Genomic DNA, 24,394 nt, shown 5'->3' with positions numbered 1-24,394 from the left:
CTTTTTTCTGCCAGCTTTTCCTTCCACCATTGCTGGAAACCCCTAATTTCGTTGCTTGAAGCAGCATGATCTGGTTGAACACGAGAGGCTGAAAAATTTCCGTTTAAAAACAGCGTTGTCCCTCTCGGTGCCATCCACTGCGGCGTGCCACGTACTCCTTGTGTAGCGCACGGGAAGTAAATGCCCACATACCACACTATCCAGGACTAATGCGGTCCGGTAAACACGCTTGAGCTTGAGTTTGTAGCAGCGCCACGACGACTAGTGACGTATTATGACCAGCAGATATAATGGGACGTTCTTAGCGCCCACGTATCGTGAGGAAGGCGTCCCAAGAACGATTGAAGTAGCCAGGGACTTACAAGAAAGGAAAGTCGCCAATGTGCCGCAAAACGACGACACCGAGTTATTGCTGTTGGCGATGCGGAGACGTAGTTCAGCCGTAAAGCTTGAAAGCCTGGTCAACAGAGAGCCGGATCAAGAAAGACAAATAAAGCAGCATTTCTGTCACCAAACGTGACTTCATAGTACTCATTCCTTCTAAGAACAAAACTTGCTTATTCACTAGCGAAGCTAACCTGTGACATTTAATTGCTTTCTCTACAGTGGCACAGTCGCGTGCACAACAGAAGCTGCCGCTCAAAGTGTCGCCACTGCGGGAAATATCACTGCGGCCGACATGTAAGTACACGACGAGTGAAAACCCCATTTTACAAAAGCATGCAGGGCCAATGTCATCAAAAGGGCACTACACAATCTATTTCATTTGAACAAAATGCTAGGCGCCAAAGGCAAAATTATTGTACGGAACTAGGAGGAGCTGTAAAAACTTTGACCGTACATGAAGGAAATAGAAAAAAACTAGGCTAAAAAGTACACGTGACAGCCATAAAAAAAATCGTACAGAGATGGAGAGCATGTAGCATAGCCTTTATAAAAAAACTGGCCAAAACGACAGATACGTGATATTTCTAAAGCACAGTGCTGGCTGTTTCAGTCTGGATGATTTAGCTGACGTGCTTTTCAGTTAGTTTTTATCATTTTGCTCTACGTTAAGCCTTCTTTATGTCAGCAGCTAAAATTCACATCGCCAGGTTATAATGGGCGCACTAGTTCTGGCGTTTCGGCTTTCCCAACATGCCTGGATGTACAGACCGCTGGAATGATAAAATTCTCGCTTTTAATCCGACACCATTCGCATTCACACCGTGATTTCGCGCCCCGCGTTACTCACAAAATTAGCTGAGCGCTCGGCAAGACGATGGTGTCGAAAAGTAACGTCTCCTCTTGGCGTCCTGGCAGCCTGCCCACCGCGCCAAGAAGCAACCTCCCACAGGGTTGTGAGCAACGGGGCCTCCGTGGCAGGGAGCTGTTATGGTACAGCAGGCAAAATACATTTCAATTTCGACCTGACCACTGTGACACTTCGCATCAAGCAATTTCTCCTCCCGCGTTAATGACAAAAGTATCTAATTGGTCGAAAGGCTGAAGACGTAAGAAGGACGCGCGACAGTGGCACGAAAATTCAAAACAAAAAAGCAAGGAAGGAGTGCGCAACTGGGAAAGGGAGGGACGAGCAGGTGAAAAAGTTTAAGGGCGCACTCACTCGGCGTATAATTATGTGTGCGCGAATAAGGATACGCTGACAGCGACAAACGTGTGTGTGGGAAAGAATTGACAAAGACAGAAAAATAAGTAGCAGGAACGCTGTCCATTGTTAACGTGACTTTTGCGTCCACATAATTTTTTCAGTGTGGCTAGTCCTGATGTGGTTCCCGTAATAAAAGGCCGTGGCAGCATTCGGACCAGGTAGTTAATTATCCACTACTAGTAAACCAGCCTGCTAGTTACCACGTCTTAGTTGTAATTCTGATGTGCTGCAGCGCTGAAAAAGCAATGGGAAAAAAGTGCTCCCCTAACTCGAAAAGCCAACTTATAAAAATTGTGTAGTCAAACAGTCTGTCTATCTGGCCATGCATTATGCTGTGTTCCGCACGTCCAACTCCAAGGTGGCTTCAAGTCACTGTACATTTTTGGTGGTTGCGGGCAAACAGCGTTAGATATTGATGACACACACTAATTCGTAAATGTATTGGAGTGAAACATTATAACATGGAGCTTCAGTGTCTCAGACTTGGCCTAGGTTTTTGTAGAAATTATTTTGCCCATAGTTTGTACACGCTGCACAGTTTATCTTAATGACAGTACACGTTGAAGCTCACCTTAGTGAAACTAAAAGCAGCAATCATTTAAAGCATTCTCAATATACATGACGCCATAGGGCGAGCATCCCACAGAGGTAAGAGGAGAGTTTGTGCGTTTTAGCTTGCTGAGCAAGACGAACAAGTGGAGCGAGGAGCAAGCACACAGTAGCCTTCGGAAACTGCAGGTGCTTCTGCGGCAGATCAGTCAGATTGCAATTTTTGCAGCAGTTTCCTCCAACACATTTGCGTTTGGTTTTTGGTTTAATATGAATGCACTTGCTTCGAAGACTTGGACCCTATTTTGTCAAAAGTTTATTATGCTTGAAAATGGCATCTTTTTTTCATTTGACTAATAGCACCGGTACATAATCTCTTGTTACAGCCTGCTTGTTACAGAAAATTTATCTCACTGCACTGTCCTTTCATGCGCTGCGTTGGTCTTTCAGGATGCAGATGATGCTTGCCATGCATCAGATGGACTCTCAAAGAACCGCCGAGCTGATGAAATACGAGGGTGACAAGACCAGAGAACTCGTCACGACACTAGCCACTTTGCAAAAGGGTACTCTGGACGCCATGAAAGAACAGATGCAGATGACAACGAACACATTCGACAAAACGCTAACGACGATGAACGAGCATATGACCGAGCAAGCACAGTGGCACCGCGACCACATGAAGCAAATGGGCGAACAGATGGCCAATACAAACAAAATGCATGCAGATACCATCCAAAAGATGCAGGCTGCGATGGCGGCGCAGGACACTAGGCAAGCCCAAACGCTCCAGGCGATGAATAGCTCCATGGCACAAAGCGCGGCAGCGCACGAACAAACAATGCGGCGTATGCAAGAAGAAATGGCTAGAAGAAATAACTCGGATTGCGTTATATCCTGAAAAACAATTTTTTAAAAGAAATCAAGTTAGAGAAGAAAAGAAAATATTCCTTGTTTAAATAAAGTACCATTATTGAACCTTTTTGGAAGGGGAGAGTGAATCACTGCTCAATTTGTTTGTACCTCGGTCGCACCGAACAAATTGCAACATAGTTTGGACACACTCAAAGGGACACGAGCGTTGTGTTGAAAAGCAATGGTCTGTACCCCCCTCTATGCGGCCAAAGAAACGTAGTATGCGACAAATGGTTTCAAGTAAATTCGTTTTGTGCAAGAAACAAAAATTTTCGTCTAGAAAAAAAGATCATTTGTGGTGGTGAAGAAATTGAAGTTGTTCACTAACACACCATACTAGGTGTAACATTTTCTTCACACCTTACATGGGATTCGCATGTTGATAAGATAATAAAAAACCTCTCGTTGGTAACAGGTGCAATTGCTCGTTGACGCGCGTTCCTTCCTGGTAAAATAAAGCTACAAATATATAATGCATTATTTGTCTCGCAAATAAGCTATTGCTCATTTTGTCTGGTTGACAACAACTAAGACCAACCTAGAAAAAATTTACCTTCGGCAAAAGAAAGCTATACGTCACATTGCCAATCTTGATTACCTAAGCCACACACAGCAAGCGTTTGAAACATTCAGTGTGTTAAAAATTCAAAGTATGTATGAATTCCGAATATTGCTTTCATTTCATCTGTCGTCATCCTTTAGGTCTATGATAGAAGGCACTGCGCTACTTAAACAGAACGATCACACAGTTAATACTCGCAATACAGACACTTGGTTAGTTCCCCATTTTCGCACTGACTATAAGTTCCAAGCACTACAGCACAATCTTCCAGTAATTTTAAATAGATATAAAGACATAAATAACCCTACTAAGCAAGCATTGCGTGAATTATTTCTTCAAAAATAATTCCTGACGTATAATTCGCGCCCAAGTACAGCTGCTTCCTTGTATCTTATGTAAATATGTTTTCTGTATTTCCCTATTGTAATTTATTGATGATTTTGTGCTTTCTGGCTGTCCTGTTATTTGTGAAAACTGTAACCTGACTATGTGTTCGTTTTTTTGTGTGTGTATGTAAATGTTCTCAACAAAGTCTGCTTCTATGCCTTGTAACGGCTGCCTGGGCCTCGTCAAGCTATATACCTACAGCTTTTAGTCCAGGCAGCCGCCAGAATTTTCTGTAAAATAAATGGAATTGCATTGAACTGAATTGAATATTGCAGATAAATTCCTTCCCTCTGTACTACAGTGATACGAGTTGCTTGTACGACCATAGAATTAATATTGTCACGTGCTGCGCATGGGCTCTGAGGAATAAAGAAGACGTGCGGCGGCTGGAAGTAGAAGAGGAAGTCAAGGATCCTGCCGCCGGCGCACCAGGCTCCTCTCGACCTGCCTTGTAAATATTATTTGTAAATAGAACCTGTAACAGTGTGGTGGAGGTGCTGAGTCGATCACCACGGATCCCTCTCGCAACCGCTGCAGCCGAAGAATCGCCGGATTGCCACCGTTGCCCGTGCAAATGCCCAAGGAAGCCGACGCACGACCGACCGGCGCCGCAACGCCCGCTTGGCACCACTACCGTGAGCCGCGGACGTTTTCCGGGAAGGCTGGCGAAGACGTGGATGATTGGCTCACCAATTACAAGCGGGGGAGCAAATACAACGCCTGGGATGCCACTCTTCAGCTGGCCAATGTCGTCTTCTTTCTCGATGGCACCGCGCTAACTTGGTTCGAAAACCATGAGGCATCAATAACGAGTTGGGACCGCTTCATGGAAGAGCTCCGCAGCTGTTTCGAAGATACTGTTGCCAAACGAAAATGCGCTGAGCAGTCTTTGCTTCAGAGAGCGCAAGTGCCTGGAGAGACCTGCACGACTTACATAGAAGAGGTCTTGAAGCTGTGCAACGTCGTTAATCCCAGTATGTCCGACGAAGATCGCGTTGGTCATCTCCTCAAGGGCATCGCAGAAGACGTCTACAGCTTTCTTATTAGTAAAGAAAATTTAGACTCGCCCACGGATATCATCAAGCACTGCCGCACCTTTGAAGCTCTAAAACTGCGTCGAATTACTCCCAAGTTCGGTCGCCTGCCTAACGTCACCACCGTCGCCAGCGTGGATTTCCACGAGCCTGTGAATGCGGCGACTCGCCCTGACGTCATTCGTCAAATCGTGCGTGACGAACTCTCCCGGCATCAAGATCTTGCGCGCCGCAGTGAGGTCCCGTATGGGAGCTGTTCTCTGCAGGCGGCTCCCGCCTACCGCTCCTACCGCCTACCGCCCCGGCCCCAGGGCGCCAGCTCATCCGCAACGCCACCTGCGGCAGCCGGAGTACGATGGTCGTTTCGACACTGGCTACAAGGAGTGTTATCCCGAGTGCCCCCCCGACCCACCACTTTGTTACCGCTGTGGTATGATCGGTCACATCTCTAGATTCTGCCGTCGCCGGGGCCAGTTTTCCCGCTCCCAGCGCCAATGGTCGAACCCTCGCCTGAGTTTCAATGCGCCTGTTCATGACCGTGTCTTCACATCGTCTCAGCGCCCATCCAGTTACGCGCCACCACGGAATGACTCCCCTGCCTCTGACCGAAGTCTGACTCCACCTCCGCACCGCTCTCGCCGCTCGCCTTCCCCCCAACGTCGTTCCCCACCGTCCCCGGGAAACTAGCGTGTGCGGCCGATGGAGGTGCGGTCGCCGGATCATCGATAGTGCCAATTCCTCTGCCCATTGTTATGTTAAGGAACCGCCTTGAAGTTTTAGTGGACGGTATTTGCGTCATGGCCTTAGTGGACACTGGTGCCACGGTGTCAGTAATGAGTTCAATTTTCAAGAACCGTCTGGGTCGTAAAATAATGTTCGCTTGGGATCGTGCTGTTATATTCCGGGGTGTAGGGGGAGAATCATTGGTTCCGATTGGTATTTGTTTTGTGAATGTAGTGATCGCTGGCCACATGTTCCGAACTGAATTCACGGTGCTCCCTCGTTCTACGCATGACATCATCCTCGGTATTGACTTTTTGCACCAGTGCGGCGCTACTCTCGACTTCCGCAGTGGTGGCATATTGTTAAGTCCTGGCCTTCGGTCAGCTCTCATAGAAGACTCGCCAGTGGTTGCCCAAGTGTTTTCTGTCTCTGAAGATACCGTCGTTCCAGCAATGTCTGCCATATTCGTTCCCGTTGTGTCCTCGAGCCCGATTTCTGATGCCTTCGATGCTGTGGTGGAACCTTGTTCCCTTAACTGTGCAAAGAAAAGTGTGCTAGTACCCCGCAGCGTCGTCCGTGTGACCAAGGGCCATGCCACTCTTTGGACTGTCAATCATTCCAACGAACCTGCAGTATTGCCATGTGGTTTAAAACTTGCTGGCTTTGAAGAACGTTTTTCTGTACCAGTTGCCGTGATCACTGACAACGTGTCTCGTCCAACTAGACGCCGCGATCTGAGCGACTCTCAATTCCTAGCCATGGTCAACAAATCCCTACCCACTAGCGACCGCCAGGTACTAGTGGCCGTTCTTATGAAGCATGCGGACGTGTTTGACTTTGCTCGCGACCAACCACCGCCGATTCCAGCTTCCCGTACCCATCACATGGTCAATACTGGATCTGCACAGCCGATTCGCCAGAAGCCATACCGCGTCTCGCCTTCCGAACGTCAGATAATCGATGAACTAGTCCGTGACATGTTGCACCGCGGCATCATTCAGGAATCTTCAAGCCCGTGGGCTGCTCCAGTGATCCTTGTCAAAAAGAAAGATGGCACTTGGCGATTTTGTGTCACTACCGCCGGCTTAACACTGTCACAAAGAAGGATGTTTACCCGCTTTCGCGCGTTGATGATGCCATTGACTGCCTCCACTCAGCCTCCTACTTTTCCTCGGTGGATCTACGGTCCGGGTACTGGCAGATCCCGATGCACCCGCAAGACAAAGAGAAGACAGCATTCGTGACACCTGACGGGTTGTATGAATTTATTGTTATGCCTTTCGGCCTTTGCAACGCTCCTGCCACTTTTGAACGATTTATGGATACGCTTTTACGTGGCCTGAAGTGGCAAGTTTGCATGTGTTATCTGGACGATGTTGTTATTTTTGGTAGGACCTTCGCCGAACATAACAGCCGCTTAGCCATTGTCCTAGACTGCATAGAGAGAGCGGGCCTCGTGCTGAACTCGAAGAAGTGTCGCTTCGGTGAACGCCAAATTACTGTGCTTGGTCATCTCGATGACAAGGATGGCCTCAGACCCGACCCGCAGAAGGTTGAAGCTGTAAGCAGTGTCAAAGAACCCAAATCAGTGAAAGAGCTCAGGAGTTTCCTAGGACTTTGCTCCTATTTTCGGCGTTTCGTTCCCAAGTTTTCTGATTTAGCCTACCCGCTTACAAGTCTCCTGCAGAAAGACACCCCTTTCCACTGGACTCCCGAATGCGACTCCGCGTTTCGGCAGCTCAAGTTTCTCCTCACCTCGCGGCCAATATTGCGTCATTTCTGCCCGACAGCACCGACTGAACTCCACACTGACGCCAGCGGCATCGGCGTGGGTGCTGTGCTTATCCAACGCCATGAGGGCAATCAACACGTTGTCGCTTATGCAAGTCGCACCCTCAGCAAGTCGGAACGCAATTACACTTTAACAGAGCAAGAGTGTCTCGCCGTTGTTTTCGGCGTACAACGGTTTCGTTCGTACCTTTATGGAAGTGCTTTTACAGTCGTCACAGACCATCACTCTCTGTGCTGGCTGGTCAATCTACGCGACCCCTGCGGTCGGTTGGCCCGCTGGGCGTTACGCCTCCAAGAGTTTAACTTCAAAGTGTCTTACAAAAGTGGCCGCCAACATGCCGACGCAGATTGCCTCTCGCGGCTGCCGCTCCCGGTTACTACTTCCGATGATGAAAACTTCGATGACTATCTCGCTGCCGTTTCCCAAGAGTTTCCAGATCTTGGCACTTTCCAGATGGAACAACGCAAGGATCAGCACTTGGCGCCGCTTTTTGCCGAAGCCCGTGACCCGACATCAGCAAGCCCTTTCTGCGTTCGCGACGGTTTACTCTACAGAACGAATTACTCGCCTGGAGGTGCGCGCTTTCTCCTCGTCGTTCCGGCTACTCTGTACTCCTCTGTTCTGCAGGCAATGCACGATGACGTCACGGCTGGGCACTTGGGGTTTGCCAGGACCCTTAACCGCATCAAAGAACGTTTTTACTGGCCAAAAATGCGTCACATGGTTCAGCGCTACGTGGCCACCTGCGTGCAGTGTCAGCGGTTCAAGCTTCCCACGACTTCTCCGCCTGGACGCCTGCATCCTTTGCCACCTCCAAGCACGCCATATGAACAAGTTGGACTCGATCTGCTCGGTCCGTTTCCCCGCTCGTCCAACGGTAACCGCTGGATTATAGTGTGCGTTGATCACCACACCCGTTACTGTGAGACCGCCGCCCTACCTTGCGCCACCGCTGCTGAGGTCTCGCTCTTCCTTCTTCGTGCTGTCATCCTCCGGCATGAACCTCCTCGAGTTGTTATCAGTGACCGCGGTCGCCAGTTTACGGCAGACGTTGTGGAAGAGCTTCTGCGTCTTAGTTCATGCCATTTTCGCCACTCGACGGCGTACCACCCCCAGACTAATGGACTGGTTGAACGTACCAATCGGACACTCACGACCATGCTGGCCATGTATGTCGATTCCCGCCATAAGAACTGGGACGACGTGCTTCCCTTCATTACATACGCCTATAACACGTCGAGGCATGAAATAACTGGTTACAGCCCATTCTTCCTTCTTTATGCCCGTCCGCCTCGAAGCTCCCTCGACAGCATCTTACCTTTCTCTCTCGACACCGAGCCTTCTATTGCCAACACTCTATGTCGCGCTGAAGAAGCCCGTCGGATTGCCCGGATACGCACCTTGGCATCACAGCATCGCTCTAAGCAGCGTTATGACCGCCGGCGCAAGGATGTCTCCTACCTGCCCGGTGACGTTGTATGGTTGTGGACGCCCCTACGCAAGCGTGGCTAATCAGAAAAGCTGCTATCCCACTACACAGGCCCGTTCATCGTTGTTGCTCGCCTCAATGACCTCAACTATGTCATCTCTCCCCAATCAACGCAAGGATGCCGCTCAAGGACAACCCAGGTCGTGCATGTCGCACGGCTGAAGCCATTCCACTCTCGGGACCCCGATTGATTGGCTGGCCCAGAGGGCTTCGTCTGCGAACGGGGAAATGTCACGTGCTGCGCATGGGCTCTGAGGAATAAAGAAGACGTGCGGCGGCTGGAAGTAGAAGAGAAAGTCAAGTATCCTGCCGCCGGCGCACCAGGCTCCTCTCGACCTGCCTTGTAAATATTATTTGTAAATAGAACCTGTAACAATATAATAGCGGATACACCGTGCCCCTTTTCACCTGTCAGTCAGAGAGCGGGAGGAAACGAAAACTAAAATTAATTTTGGGTGAACGCGGCGAAAATATACTAATTTTGATGAAGCCTTCAGAGAACGACAAATAAATGGCTTTTACCGTGGGGAGTTTTCCCCACACTTGTAACAATGGCTGGGACAGCGCGCTCTATTGTTTATTAGCGACAATCGCCACTGATCTGCAGACCCGATTTTGCAAATAGAGGCATGAGGAGATAAACACGATAAAATGGGACGTGCCTGCATGACACGGTCTTCTTTCAAGCCCCGGATCACTTCTACACGACGCAAGTGTAATCCTTTGTGCTTTCTTCCTATGCTCGAGACATGTTTGTAGATGACTGTACGGGCGAGCATATGTGCAAGCTTATGGCATTAAAATTTAATTTAACGTAAGCAAAAACATCAGCTTATGTAGAGTGAACTTAACAAATAACTGGCGATCCCGTAGTGGCAGAGGGGACCCTAGCGCATGAGAGCTAGAGCGCAGAGAATGGGCAGGGTTATTAGCTAACAAACCTTGCAAAAATCAAGTGGTCTATGGAGCCTAAGCGAAGGACGATTGCCAAGTATTGTGGTGGTATAAGTGGCCCACACTGAGTAACTGCGTACTACGGTGAATTCTGGGCAAAGTGCCACGCGACAAAAAGTAAATAATCTGTTATAGCTGCAGCATGGTCAAGTCACTTGTAGTTCATGAATGAATACTTAACGGCTGGAACTAAGGTAAGGCACATGAACTCAATTAATGAAGACCTTACAGCTGCAGGACAACAGCAGCACTTGAAGTCTCTGAATCAAGACCTAACAGCTACAACACAGGCAATGCACATGAACTCCCAGAAAGCAGACATTACAGCTGCAGCACAAAGTAGTTTAAGTACGAGAATGAATACCTTACAGCTGCAACACAGGCTAATGCACATGAACTCTAATAATGAATCCCTTACAGCTGCAGGACCGGAAAACCACTTGAACTCCCTGAATGAAGACCTTACAGCTGCAGGACCGGAAAACCACTTGAACTCCCTGAAGGAAGACCTTACAGCTGCAACAAAGGCAGTGCACTTTGAGCTCGCTTAAGATAGACCTTGAAGCTCAGGAAAAGCACTTGAAGTCCTTGAATGATGGCCTGTTTCTAGTTTGGATGATCCGTTTATTTTTAAAGGGCGCGAGATGTCAAGCGAATTCCTTATAGGCGTGACCGCTCTTTCTATTAGCCTGAATAACCTGTATAACTATTTCCCATATGACGGATGGTGGTACATAGCGGGTAAGGAAGGCATTGAATAGAAAAGGAGTGATAGTTTCGAAAGCTCTGTAGGAAAGAAAACATTGAAATTCCTTGAGTGCATGTCGTTTAATTTTTTCTCTGCACTCGTTGTCGAAAAGGATCTGCCCAGATTTCTGTCCTCCGGCCTTATGAAGTGATCCCTTGCTCGCAAAGGTTGACATAAGACCGAACAAGCTCGTATTCAGTTTTTAGACGCTTCACGATTCGTTTATGATAACTAGCTTAATGCTGAGATTTCGTTCAGTGTCTCATGAAGGTTCTTAAGCTCCGTGACGTTTTGTTTCCTGCTATCGTCAGTAATTTACTCGTTGGAAGGAAATCTCTGAAGAACATAAGCTCCAGTTTATAGATTCTAGGTTGTTCTTGCTAAAAGGGAATATTTATTGTAAATATGCTCCATGATTGCAAAACAGCTCTCTGTCCTAATCTTCTGGGCAGTCTGAATTAGTTAAACGTGCACTACCTTTAAGTACATTAACGAACACTCCTAATATATTAGGCCATTACTACTTCCATGAATGTCTCGAGGCCGTTGCATGAAGCCCAAGAGCAGCTCGATAAAGAGGTTCTCTGTTTAGGACATCAAGGCACCAACTTTCTAAGCGTTTTCCTCCTCCAAGTAGCTATCCTGGTTCGTCCCCTTCTCACTGCGGTTGCGGTGGCGTTGCAGTGATCTCACCAATTTTGCACAACCGCTCCCCTCCTGCAGCAGTGGGGACGATCGTAATAATCACCAGATGTCAGCAAGCTGCGCCGAACATCCTTCACCAAAACTCCTAAATAAATTACTACCGATGAAGCACTGATCGCTAATTGTCACGGTGTCTGTCACCAGTGAAAAGGAGCAGGGAGCCCGTCGGCTCTCTCTTACACTGCCAATTCTGCAATGTGCGGAGAAATGATAAAAAAAGCGCCAACTCTGCATGAGTACAGCAATAATCGTGGACCTCGGTACTTTGGAAAAATAACCAAGGTTGTTTAAATTTTTCCCTCACAAATAATTTCTTATATCAACCAAGTAGCAATGATATAAGAATGGGGAAAGGCACGCGCTCGCCTCCTGCTTAAAGGCTTGCAAGTTCGCATCAGGGTTAGGAAAGGGAAACTGCTCGACGCGTGCAATCATGAGCGCCAAATTTAGTTTTGCGAAGAATTCACAATGCGCAACAAAAGGTCCAAGCGTGCAAGCTTAAAATCTGTCGGCTTATTCGATTCTGTAACCTCCCTAGCATGGATACGTAAAAGTTATTGTGTAGGTGTTCTTGTTTCCTTTAACGCGAGTATTAGAACCCACATGTTGGAAAAACTTGTCCAGAGCCGGCGTCATCGGAGTCGCGACCGTTTGAAGCCTGGCAGCGGGAGCAGCCAGAGCAACCCGCCGCTCAGGCAACCTAGGTAGGCCACCGACATCACGTGACCTTGTGGTGTATTGCAACTTGCCGAACGGATTGTGGCCAAACTGAGCAGCGTGGCAGGTGGCAATTAAAGTAATGATTGCTCGCGAGAGGTTGCTCGGGAACTCCCACCGATGTCAGCACTTGCCACTGCAGGGCAGTGGTGCATCGCCTAACTGCTGCACCACTGTGCCACAAGCTGTATGACTCCCAGGAATTTATGTATGTAAAGAAAAGATTAACGAGTTCTGCATATATGGACATTAGCCGTGATGTCTCTCGCACACTGGTGACTCTCCTTGTTTAGTATGTCTTCCACCTGTGTTGTCTGTTTAGCGCATCGTCTTTTTTTAAAACCATGCACGCACTTGCCCTATAGAGTGTATTCCTAGGACATTAACCCGTTAAGATCATCGCGTTATACTTAAGCTTATTTTTATTTATTTTTGAGCATAATTGATTAAAAAACACAAAAACAATATTCCACGGTGGTATGTGGTTATTTTTTGTTCTTCCTAACCAATCATCTTTAAAAAATTAGAGTAATTACCCTATTAATATCTCATTATAGAAAACCACAAATTAAAAACAAAAATTCTCCTATGCTTCATGGTTTTGATGACTGTTAGCTTCCATCATGTATGTCGTAACGAGCCCCCCTTTTCTCTTCCCTTGCCTGTTTCTTGAAGCATAATAAACATTTTCAGAAGCATAAAACAAGTTGTGATCAAACCGTATCCTCTAGTGGTATTTTACAAGTATTTCACACCACAAACATAGCGAATTAAATAGCTGCTTATAAACTCGTATATGTTATTTAAACTAGGAAACTTCAAAAATATATTTTGGTCATAGAAAAAGATTTGATGCGATAGCTTGTATCGCAGCAATAATTGGTGCACATTATCCTGCTTGTACAAAAATGGACCTCGAGTTTTTACTTGATACCCGTCCATAAAATGCAAAAGGTGCATCTAGTGGACAGGTTTTTGAAATAAAAATTGGTTTACAGTTTATCGCCTTAGTCATTATTTATCCTCGCGAAACAAACCTGGCTAATGAAGATCGTACAGTAACACTACCACATGCACTCTGCAGCTAGAGTGGCTCCTGATTTGCTGTTCATTAATATATGGCCCTAAACCCCGTCTGGCTAAGGCATACCAGGACACGTCGCGCGCCGTTTCCGACGTCGCCTACAGCTCTCCGTCCCTCCACCTCCTGCGATGTCCTATTTGGGACCTCAGTTTTGAGTTTCGCCGTGGCCGCCGCCAGAGTCTTCTGCTCATCAGGCCTTTCATCACATCAGGCCTGCTCCTGAGGCCTGCTCGTCAGGCCGCTGACCTTTCCCTCGTCGCCGCTTCATTTCTCCCATGCGCCGCCAACCTCCCTCGGCCGAGCTGGGAAACTAACCGTCTTAGTTCCCGAGGCACGAACTGCGTACTTCTCTGAACATCAGAGTCCTATGTTCCCCGAGAATGTTATCGCCGTTTTTGCTGAAGGTGTTTCGGCGCGTGCCCTCGTAGACACTGTTGCCGCCGTATTTGTTATTAATCAAGAACTCTGTCTCTTTCTTTGCAAGGTGACGTCGCCTCTTTCCGGCCTGTCGCTGCGTACCGCCAACGCACAGTAGGTGCAGCCGACAGGTGTCTGCACCGCTGGAGTTATAATAGCCATCGTTATGTATTTTATTGAATTCATCGTCCTCGACACTTGTTCTTGTGAAGGCATTCTCGGCAGGGATTTTCGGTCCCATCACCATGCCCTGATTGAATGCAGCCTTCCGGAGGTCGAACTCTCCGTGACGTGCGCTCTGCCATTCGCTAGCTCTCTTGACGAGACGAGTCCTTGTGCTCCTACTCAACTCCTCGTCGCCAAGGACATCAGTATCCCACCCGTCGCAGCTGTCTCGTTCGTCTCTCTGCGCCTTCTCTCACTGGTGCTACTGTTTTGTTTTTCCCTTCCGACGTAGTTTCCCGCAGCCGCCACGTACGGCGGTTCTTCGCCATACTTGACCTGCGCAGTGGTACCAGCACACATCTGATGGCCACTACTCTCTCGTCTCCCGTCACATTGCTTCGTGCAAACTGCGCTAGCCGTATTGAGCCCTTGAACCTACTCTTCGGCATTGACGCTTTCGCACATTCGCCTGCTTGCCATGTTGGTGCCTTGACCCCTACTCGCGTGGCTTCCGGTCCGCTTTAGCGTGGTGTCTTCAACCGTTCTGTTGACAGCGACCTCAAGCCGCACCGTCGCGAGCAGCTCCTTGACCTGCTGCGCCATTTCCGCTGCTCCACCGATACGCCGTCCACTCCCTTCGGTCGTACAACGATCGTCCCCCACCACATCGACACCGGCCCTCGCCCAGCTCTTCACAACCGCTCATACCGTGTGTCACCTGCAGAGCGCCTCGTCGTCACTGAACAAGTCGACGTCATGCTCCACCGCGGTGTTGTTCATGGTTCTGGCAGTCTCTGATCGTCCCTATTGTCCGTCCGAAGAAAATCCATGGGTTCATTCGTTCCTGCGTGGTCTATTGCCGCCTCAAAAACATCACGCGTCGGGTTATGTATTCACTCCCGGGCGTTGATGGTGCGTTAGACTGTTTGCAAGGTGCAGAATTCTTTTCCTCTCTTGACTTACTCTCCGGGTATTGGTAGGTTCCCATGGCCGCAGCTGATCGCGCGAAGACGGCATCCGCCACTCCGTACGGGCTCTACGAATTCGACGTTATGCCATTCAGCCTCTCAACGCCCCAGAGACGTTCTAAAAAATGACGGAAAATGTGCTGCGCGCCCTCAAATGGAATATCTGTTTCGGTTATTCGGCCGACATCGTCGTCTTCCGCCACGATTTTCCCGCACATCTCAGTCGAGTCCGTCAGGTTTTGACCTGCCTTACACGCGCAGGCCTCTGACTCAACCTGAAAAAAATGTCACTTGGGTGCCAGCACGCGCACTATCCTCGGCCACATCGTGCGAACATGAAATTCAACTGTACCCTGACAAGCTGCGAGCGTTTTCTAACTTCCCGAAACCGACTTCTCTAACAAAACTACGCTGCTTTGTGGGCCTCTGCTCCCATTTTCGACATTTTCTCCGGAATTTAGCTACATTCATAGCCCCCTTACACAGCTCTTGAACGGCCACACGAACCTCTCCTCTTGGACACCGACCCGCCTGCGACGGCGCCTTCGCGACGCTCCGCCACATTTTGAATTCACCGCCCATACTTCGTCATTACGATCCCGATGCTTGCACAGACCTCAACACGGATTCCACTCGTGTCTGCCTTGGTGCAGTCCTCGCGCAGCGGAATCCCGGCTTTTACGAATACGTGGTCACCTATGGCCGCCGTGCTCTTACTAATGCGGACTCCAACTGCTCCGTTACTGAAAAAAAGTGTTCAGTAATCGTGTAGCAATCACGAAGTTCTGCCCACACTTGGAAGCCCCACCTTCGACGTAGTTACATACCACCACGATCTTCGCTGGCTCCTTTCTCTCAAGGATCCGTCGGGATGTCTCGGCCTTGGACATCCGTGTCGTGTACCGCTCAGGCCGCAAGCATTCTGAAGCAGACGCTCTATCTCGGTCGATAGTGCCACCACCTGTATTTACTGTTCCCGCGCCCTACCCTAAACTGACCGCCCTCACCATCTTGAATATGCCCTCCGAGCAGCGATGAGATCCTTGGATTTCATCCCTGTTCAATATACTCTGGGCCAGTGCCATGGACCCACATTATCGAGCACTCCGCCGCCAAGCTTCACATTTCTCCATCTGGGGACGGTCAACAGAACAGGGGCCTAAGTTGTCAAATCTAATATATAAATGAAGCTAAAGCCATGAATAATTACTTCAAATCACTATAGCGTTGATGATGGTGACATTGTTCTCAAAAGGCCTTTGTATGAAATGCCTTTTGCGCCGATAAGACTAAGTGAAATAGCTGCGTTTAATCATTTGCCTACCCTAGACGCAAAGAAAGCACCCGGCCCTGGCAACATAATTCGCAGATGTGACAGATTGCTAAATTCTTGTGCATACCGTGCAATAGATCACAGCCACGTGCACTCTACCGAAGAATAGAAAAGCGCTAAAGCTATTACGGTACACAAATCTCGACGCAAAAACGAACCCACTAATTTCAGACCCATCTAATTAGCATGCCCAGCATGTAAACTAGAGCACACCATGGCCAAGCGTAGTATCAAATTTTTTGAACAAAAATTGGCTGGGGTCTAACTCCGCTTAAACCTGTGTGTGACGTGCGAACTTGCTGTGGCTTTAAGTGGTGATGTAACAAGCGACGCAATATCATTGAGACAGCTTAAAATTTTTCCGGGGTGGCCACAATTTCGGGGGTGGCCCAGACCAAATTTTTGGAAATGACTCGGGTCATATTTGCAGGTCGCAATCGTAGACTTCGTGCGTAATGTCATTTCGATTAAAATCCCGATATAACTGACAATACGTGTAAATAAAAATAAAAAATAAACTACAATGAGGGCACCAACGCATTCACTCACTTAGATTGGCTTCGTTCAATCTGATGCACATGTGAAAGCAGAAGCGGATCTCGAAGCGCATTTTATACGCAGCCTAGAGGGAGGCCAAAGATAGTTATTTTTATTGTTTCCAAACGTCAGTATTTGACCGTTGAGTAGTGTTCAAATTCTAGATGAAAAGAATTGCGAACAATATTCTTTAAAGCGAGAACACTGTTGACAAGTAATAGAATCTAACTAATGTTTTCCGCCACTCAGACAGGACATAACAAGGAAACCAAAATACGCTGCGTTTCCTACTCCCCTCTCTGCTATCGCATGTCTCGAAAGCAGCTAGTCTAGCTTGAAAATTGAATGAAATCGCACTTTTTTTCTGTACGAGTTTCTAGACAATTTACTGAAACCCCTGGCTGCACAAACATGCCGAGACACAGAAAACAACTTTACAGGCATTTTTCACTCACAAGGCCTTCCGGTGGCAACAAGTGCCAGCGCAGAGCAGTGGCGTATCGCTCAGCCGCTGCTCCAATGTGCCAGTGGCGTCGTCCACACTCTCAGGGAGCTATTAATGTAAATAATGAACAATTCCTCTTATACGGACATTAGCTTTTTATTAATGCTCCTTAGTTACACCATTAAGACGAAGCTTAAGCAGATTGTTTCGCCTCCTCTTTTTTTTTTCGTGAGACCGTTTTTTTGCTTTGTCTCTACTGAAAAGATGTGCTGATATTTGGGCCAGTTGATGTCGATACATAAAAGAAAAACTTGTAGCAGCGCGAAGAAGAAGGCGACAACGGCACAGAATGATCACGACACAACCAGTGCTGCGACGAAAAGTCACGAAAAGCGGCGCTCGTCCTGTCGTGATAGTTCCCTGTCGTCGACCCCGTCTTGCTCGCGCGGCGATGAGTTTGTGTATTATGTATCAACACCAACTGGCCCAAACTACTGTACTTCTGCACAGTTTTCTTCTACACTGGGCGATTTCCTTTCTGTTAAAAAATGTAGCACTCGTCCTATTCCGTTCGTTCTCTGTCGTCGTCACCGTTTTGTTCGAGCGGCGATAACTTAGTGTATTATTTATCAATACCAACTGGCCCAAACTAAACTTCTGCACAGTATTTCTTGTACACTGGGCGCTTTCCTTTGTTAAAAAAATTGAGCGCTCGTCTTGTAGTGATCGTTCTCAGTGTGCGAGCTGCGACAAATTATTGTTTTATGTCTCAATACCAACTGTCCTAAACTTCAGTACTTCTGAAAAGTATTTCATTACACTGGGCGCTTTCCGTTGTGTTAAAGAATGCAGCGCTCGTCCTGTCGTGATTGTTCTCTGTCGTCGTTTCAGTCTTGCAAGCGCGGTGGTAAGTTCGTGTATAACGTATCAACACCAAATGGCCTAAACTTAAGTGATCGTAGTGATTCCTGTAGTGATCGTTCTCTGTCGTTCTCTGCCTGGCGGCGACAAGCTCTTTTATTATATATAAACACCAACTGGCTCAAAATTCCGTACTTCCTCACATTGTTTCTTCTATACTGGGCACTTTCCTTCCTGATAAAAAATTGCAGCGATCGTCCTGTCGTGATCGTTCTCAGTCGTTCTCAGGGGGCGAAAAGTTCTTGTAGAATATATCAATACGAACTGGCCCAAACTTCAGTACTTCTGCACAGTATTTCTCCTACACTAGACGTTTTTGTTCCTGTTAAGAAATGCAGCTCTCGTCCTGTCTCTATCGTTCTCTGTTATCCCCGTCTTGTTCGCGCGGCGTTAAATTCGTCTATTATGTATCAACACCAACTCGCCCAAAATTCAGTACTTCTGCAAAGCATTTCTCCTACACTGGGCGCTTTCCTTACTTTTAAAATATGCAGCACTCGTCCTCTCGTGATCGTTCTCTGTCGTTGTTCCCGTCTTCTTCGCACGGCGATAAGTTCGTGTATTATGTATCAAAAAACTGTCCTAAACTTGAATACCTCGGAAAGTATTTCTCCTACACTGGGCGCTTTCGTTTGTGTTAAAAAATTCAGCGCTCGTCCTGTAGTGATTGTTCTCTCTCGTCCTTCCCGTCTTGTTCGCGATGCGACATATTCTTGTATTATTTATCACCACCAACTGGCCCGAACTACAGTACATCTGCACAGTATTTCTTGTACACAGGGCGCTTTTCTTCCTGTTAAAAAAATGCAGCGCTCGTCCTTTCGTGATTGTTCTCTGTCGTTCTCCGTCTGGCGGCGACAAGTTCTTGTAGTATAATCTGCACCAACTAGCCCAAGATTCAGTACTTCAGCACAGAATTTCTCCTACTCTGGGCGCTTTCCTTTCCTAAAGAAATGTAACGCTCGTCCTCTCGTGATCGTTCTTAGTGGTGGCCCCCTTTGTCCGCGCTGCGACAAGTTCTTGTATTTATGTATCAACACCAACTGGACCAAAATTCGGTACTTCTGCACAGTATTTCTCCTAAACTGGGCGCTTTCCTTCCTGTTAAAAAATGCAGCGCTCGTCCTGCGGTGATTGTTCTCTGTCGTTCTCTGTCTGGTGGCGACAAGTTCTTGTAGAATACATCAACACCCACTTGCCCCTTATTCAGTACTTCCGGACAGTATTTCTCGTACACTGCGATTTTTCCTTCCTGTTAAAAAAATGGAGCGCTCGTCCTGTCGTGATCGTTCTCTGGCGTTCTCCGTCTGGCGGCAACAAGTTCTTGTAGTATATATCAACACAAATTGACCCTAAAATTAGTACTTATGCATAGCATTTCTCCTACACTGGACGCTTTTGTTTCTGTTTAAAAAATGCAGCGGTCGTCCTGTCGTGATGGTTCTCGGTCGTTCTCTGCCTGGCGGCGACAAGCTCTTTTAGTATATATAAACACCAAGTGGCTCAAAATTGAGTACTTCTGCACAGTATTTCTCCTACACAGAACGCATTCCTTTCTGTTAAAAAATTCGGCGCTCGTCCAGTCGTGATCGTTCTCTGTCATCGTCTTGTTCGCGCTGCGATAAGTTTGTGTATCATGCATCAACACCAACTGCCCTAAACTTCAGTACTCGTGAAAAGTATTTATCTTACACTGCGTGCTTTCCTTTCTTTAAAAAATATGCAGCGCTCGTCCTGTAGTGATCGTTCTGTGTAGTCGTTCCAGTCTTTTTCGCGCGGCGATAAGTTCGTGTATTATGTATCAACACCAACTGGCCCAATCAACAGTACTTCTGCGCAGTATTTCTCGTACACTGGGCGCTTTTATTTCTGTTAAAAAAATTCAGCGCTCGTCTTGTAGTGATCTTTGTCGTCCTCCCCTTCTTGTGCGTGCTGCGACAAATTTTTGTATTAGGTTCCAGCACCAACCGGCCGAAACTTCAGTACTTCTGCACAGTATCACTCCTCCACTGGGCGCTTTCCTTTCTGTTAAAAAATGCTGCGCTCGTCCTGTCGTGATCATTCTCTGTCGTCTTCCCGTCTTGTTCGAGCGGCGTAATGTTCGTGTAGTATGTATCAACACCAATTGGCCTAAACTTCAGTACTTCTCAGAAGTATTTCTCTTACACTGGGCGCTTTCGTTTCTGTAAAAATTACAGCGCTTGTCCTTTTGTGATCGTTCTCTGTCGTCGTTCCCGCCTTGTTCGAGCGGCGACATGTTCGTGTATTATGTATCAACTCCAACTGGCCCACACTTCAGTACTTCTCAGAAGTATTTCTCGTACACTGGGCGCTTTCTTTTCTGTTAAAATATGTAGCGCTCGTCCTGTCGTCATCGTCCTCTGTCGTCGTTCCAGTCCTGTTCGCGCTACGACAAATTATTGTATTATGTATGTATCAACACCAACTGGCCCAAACATCAGTAAATCTGCGCAGTTTTTCTCCTACACTGGCTGCGTTTCTGTCAAAAAAATGCAGCGCTCGTTCTGTCGTGATTGATCTCGTCCGTCGTTCCCGTCTTGTTGGCGTGGCAATAAGTTCGTGTATTATGTATAAACACCAACTGTCCTAAACTTCAGTACTTCTGCAAACTATTTCTCCTACACTGGGCGATTTCCTTTGTGTTAAAAAAATTCAGCGCTCGTCCTGTGGTTATCGTTCTCTGTCGTCGTTCCCGTCTTGTTCGCGTTGCAACAAATTCTTGTATTATGTATCAACACCAGCTGGCCCAAAATTCGGTACCTCTGCATAGTATTTCTCGTACACAGGGCGCATAATTTTTTTGCTGTTAAAAATGCAGCGCTCGTCCTGTCGTAATCGTTGTCTGTCGTTCTCTGTCTGGCACCGAGAAGTTCTTGTAGCATACTACAGCACCAACTGGACTAAAATTCAGTACTTCTGCACATTCTTTCTCGAACATTGGGATTTTTCCTTCCTGTTGAAAAAAATGGAGCGCTCGACCTGTCGTGATTGTTCTCTGTCGATCTCTATTTGGCAGCGAAGAGTTCTTGTAGTATCTATCAACACCAACTGGACAAAAAATCAGTACTTCTGCACAGTATTTCTACTACACTGAGCGCTTTCCTTCCTGTTAAAAAATTTGACTGTGGTTTAGCTCTGCTTAGCCCTAGTTGAATAGCGAAAGCTTCGTTTCCTCGGCACGTCGTCTACGCAGCGTCTCACTCCGATGCTCTCGAGAACACAAACCGGTCTCTTCCGCAGTTGAAGACTCACTCCGGGACATGGCACGACTTCTAGGCGCATCTTTGTTACGACGCTGCTCGAGTCGTGCGGCGCGTTCTTCTGGCATCTCTTGGGCGGGTTTTCTCTTCCTCTCTTCGTTCTGTCGCTTTTGCGTCTCTTTCGCGCTCTCTATAACGGCTACAATACAGTCAGACAAAGCGCATATATATATGTATACTCCCCGCGAGGCGACACATCCTCTCCCTCTACCCAAGCAGAGCACATCTGGTGGAGCGAGCGACGATTGCAGCGGCATCGGCAGCAGCGCCATCTGTTTGAGCGCGGCTGCAGCGTTGCATACGGCATACGGCATACGACATACGAAATATGGCATACGGCGCGACGAGTCGAAGTGTCTCCCTGGCTGGCGTAGTAAAGATTTCGCTTTAACAATGCAGCGCTCGTCCTCTCGTGATTGTTCTCTGCCGTCGTTCCCGCCTTGTTCGCGGTGCGACAAGTTTTTGTATCATGTATCAACACCAACTGGCTCAAAATTGAGTACTTCTGCGCAGTATTTGTCCTACACTGTGCGCTTTCCTTCCTGGTGAAAAAATGCAGCGCTCGTCCTGTCGTTATCGTTTTCTGTCGTTCTCTGTCTGGCGGCGACAAGTTCTTGTATTATGTTCCAACACCAACTGGCCCAAACTTCAGTACTTCTGCACAGACAGAGAGAGAGAGAGAGACAGAAAGGCAGGGAGGTTAACTTGGCAGCGCACGGTATGCTACCCTACACGTGGGAAGGGGAACGCAGGGAGAGATAGAAAAGGGAGAGAACAAAGGGATATGGTCACTTTTCCATGTGTCCGTTCGCCGTTACATGTAGGGTACACAGGGCACAGATGATTGTTTACTATCTCGCAGTCAGTCCTGAGTCATTCAAGAACTTTAAATGTGCCTTCAAAGCTGTCCTCTGCGATGAAGGCTTACTCCAAGGACCCAGAAACTTGGCTTCAGTAAGGGGCCGAGGATCTAAACGGCGGAGTGTTGCAGCCAGGACTGCACGCTCACGCTGAAACCGAGGGAAGTTGCAAAGAATGTGCTCGATAGTTTCGGCGCACACACACATCTCACACGCAGGAGAGTCTGCCATTGCGATTAAATGGAAGTAGGCATTTGTGAACGCCACTCCTAGCCATAGGCGACACAACAGGGTAGCTTCGCAGCGGGAGAGGCCGGATGGAGGACTGAGTCAGAGTAAGGGGTCTCGGTGGTGCAGACGTCATGTGGAGTTGCTAGTAGAAGACCATGACGCTAAAAGCTCTCTTCGGCTAAGCATTCGCAGATCTCTTGCTGCGTCGGCTCTTGTCAACGGTATCTGGACAATGTTGGCACTGCCGTGAGCCGCTCGTGCTGCAGCGCCAGCTGCGTCGTTTCCAACAATGCCAGAGTGTCCCGGTATCCACTGGAAGACGATGTCATGACCTTCTTCCTGCGCCTGGTGTTGGAGATGTCTAAATTTAGCTACGAGTTGATCGTGATCGCCATGGCGTAAAGCAGAATTAACACATTGTAGAGCTTCTTTTGAATCGCAGAACACAGCCCATTTGTAGGGTGTTTGTGCACCGATGTACTGCACAGCCGCACGAAGAGCGGCCAATTCTGACCCGGTGCAGGTTGTCCGATGCAAAGTTTGCTGAATAATACTGGTCTGTCTCGCAGGAATCACTACGGCTTTGGTTGAACTTGTACCAGAGACCAAACCATCTGTATACACAGGAGTGCAATCACTATATGCGGCGTGGAGTAGGCAGAGTATTTCTTCTACACTGGGCACTTTCCTTCTGTTAAAAATGCAGCGCTCGTCCTCTGATGATCGTTCTATGTCCTCTGTCTGTCGCCGACATTTTCGTCTAGCATATGTCACAACGAACTGGCCCAAAATTCCGTACTTCTGCACATTATTTCTCGTACACTGGGCGCTTTTCATTCTGTTAAAAAATGTAAAGCATGTAAAGATTTTTATCACATAATCTCAAAACATGGAATTGATTTTCTTGGGCATGAAAAGCTGTAATCACCAGAGCAGCATAGGTTCCCCCGAGGACTGTCAACCACCACTCATTTCACTGAAGTTCTTGATTTGGTCCTGGGCATCCTATGCAGTCAAACTGGGATCTTACTACTTTTTTCGAAACCGTTTGGTTGCATGTGCCATAACAAACTAATCGTAAAACTACAGTGCATTATCAGGCAGGGGGAAGTTCAGGACTTTCTAACCGCTCTCAATTGGTAATCTTTCAAAATATGCCTTCTAGACTAACCACAATCACTTCGGGAGTTCCGCAAGGCTCCTTCCTTGGCCCGCTACTATTTTTAAATTACATTAATCATGTCACCGCCAAAAATTAACTGTAACATCCAGCTTTTTGCTGACGACTGCATTATCTACAGAAAAATAAAAAAATCATGAAGACCAACTAGACAACTAGCTTAGTCATACAAGTATCCAGGCATAACAATTTTAAGCGGTCTTGCTTGGAGCTTCCATGTTACTAGCATAATATCGTCAGCAAACAAGACGCTAGGTTTCCTCAAGCGCCATCTTCACCAAGCTCCACAACATGTTTAGTTTTTAGCTTACAAATCATTCGTATGGTCCAAACTAGAATTTGCATCGCCCATTTGGAATCCTCATCAAGATTTCCTCATCAATGCCAATGAAGCTGTTGAAAATCGCTCCGCCCCTTTCATTCATTCATCGTACATTTATAACATCAGCGTTTCCTCCTTAAAAACAGCATCCTGATTATCATCCATATCGCTTCGCCGTCGCATTGACAGCCTGTCTTTACTTCACAAACTCTTTCACAGCCCTATGCACATCGCACCTTATCTTCTTCCCCCAGCACGCATATCTCATCGCATCAGCCATCACGTAAAAGTTGCCCGTCCACGCTCACTACCGTCACTTTTTCTAGTTCCTTCTTTCCTTTGCAGCCGCAGACTGGAACGGCCTTCCAAACAACGTTGCCATCACCACTTGCCCCAAGTGTTTTGCTGAAATGCAAATACTCAT

The 24,394-nt window shown here is 47.6% G+C and overlaps 1 protein-coding gene across 2 annotated transcripts in view; it reads left to right on the top strand.

Annotated features, from left to right (window-relative positions):
- Positions 1 to 3,183, top strand: part of LOC144132383 (uncharacterized) — a 53,633-nt gene extending 50,450 nt beyond the window's left edge. For both annotated transcript variants that reach the window (XM_077664741.1, XM_077664742.1), the window contains 2 exons: positions 607 to 681; positions 2,651 to 3,183. In XM_077664741.1, the coding sequence (XP_077520867.1) occupies positions 607 to 681; positions 2,651 to 3,101 (526 nt within the window). In that variant the 3' untranslated portion in view covers positions 3,102 to 3,183. The remainder of the gene's footprint in view (positions 1 to 606; positions 682 to 2,650) is intronic.
- Positions 3,184 to 24,394: the final 21,211 nt, after the last annotated feature.

This window comes from Amblyomma americanum, chromosome 5, assembly GCF_052857255.1.
Source record: "Amblyomma americanum isolate KBUSLIRL-KWMA chromosome 5, ASM5285725v1, whole genome shotgun sequence".
Taxonomy (NCBI): Eukaryota; Metazoa; Arthropoda; class Arachnida; order Ixodida; family Ixodidae; genus Amblyomma; species Amblyomma americanum.
This window is presented reverse-complemented; position numbering and strand designations above follow the sequence as displayed.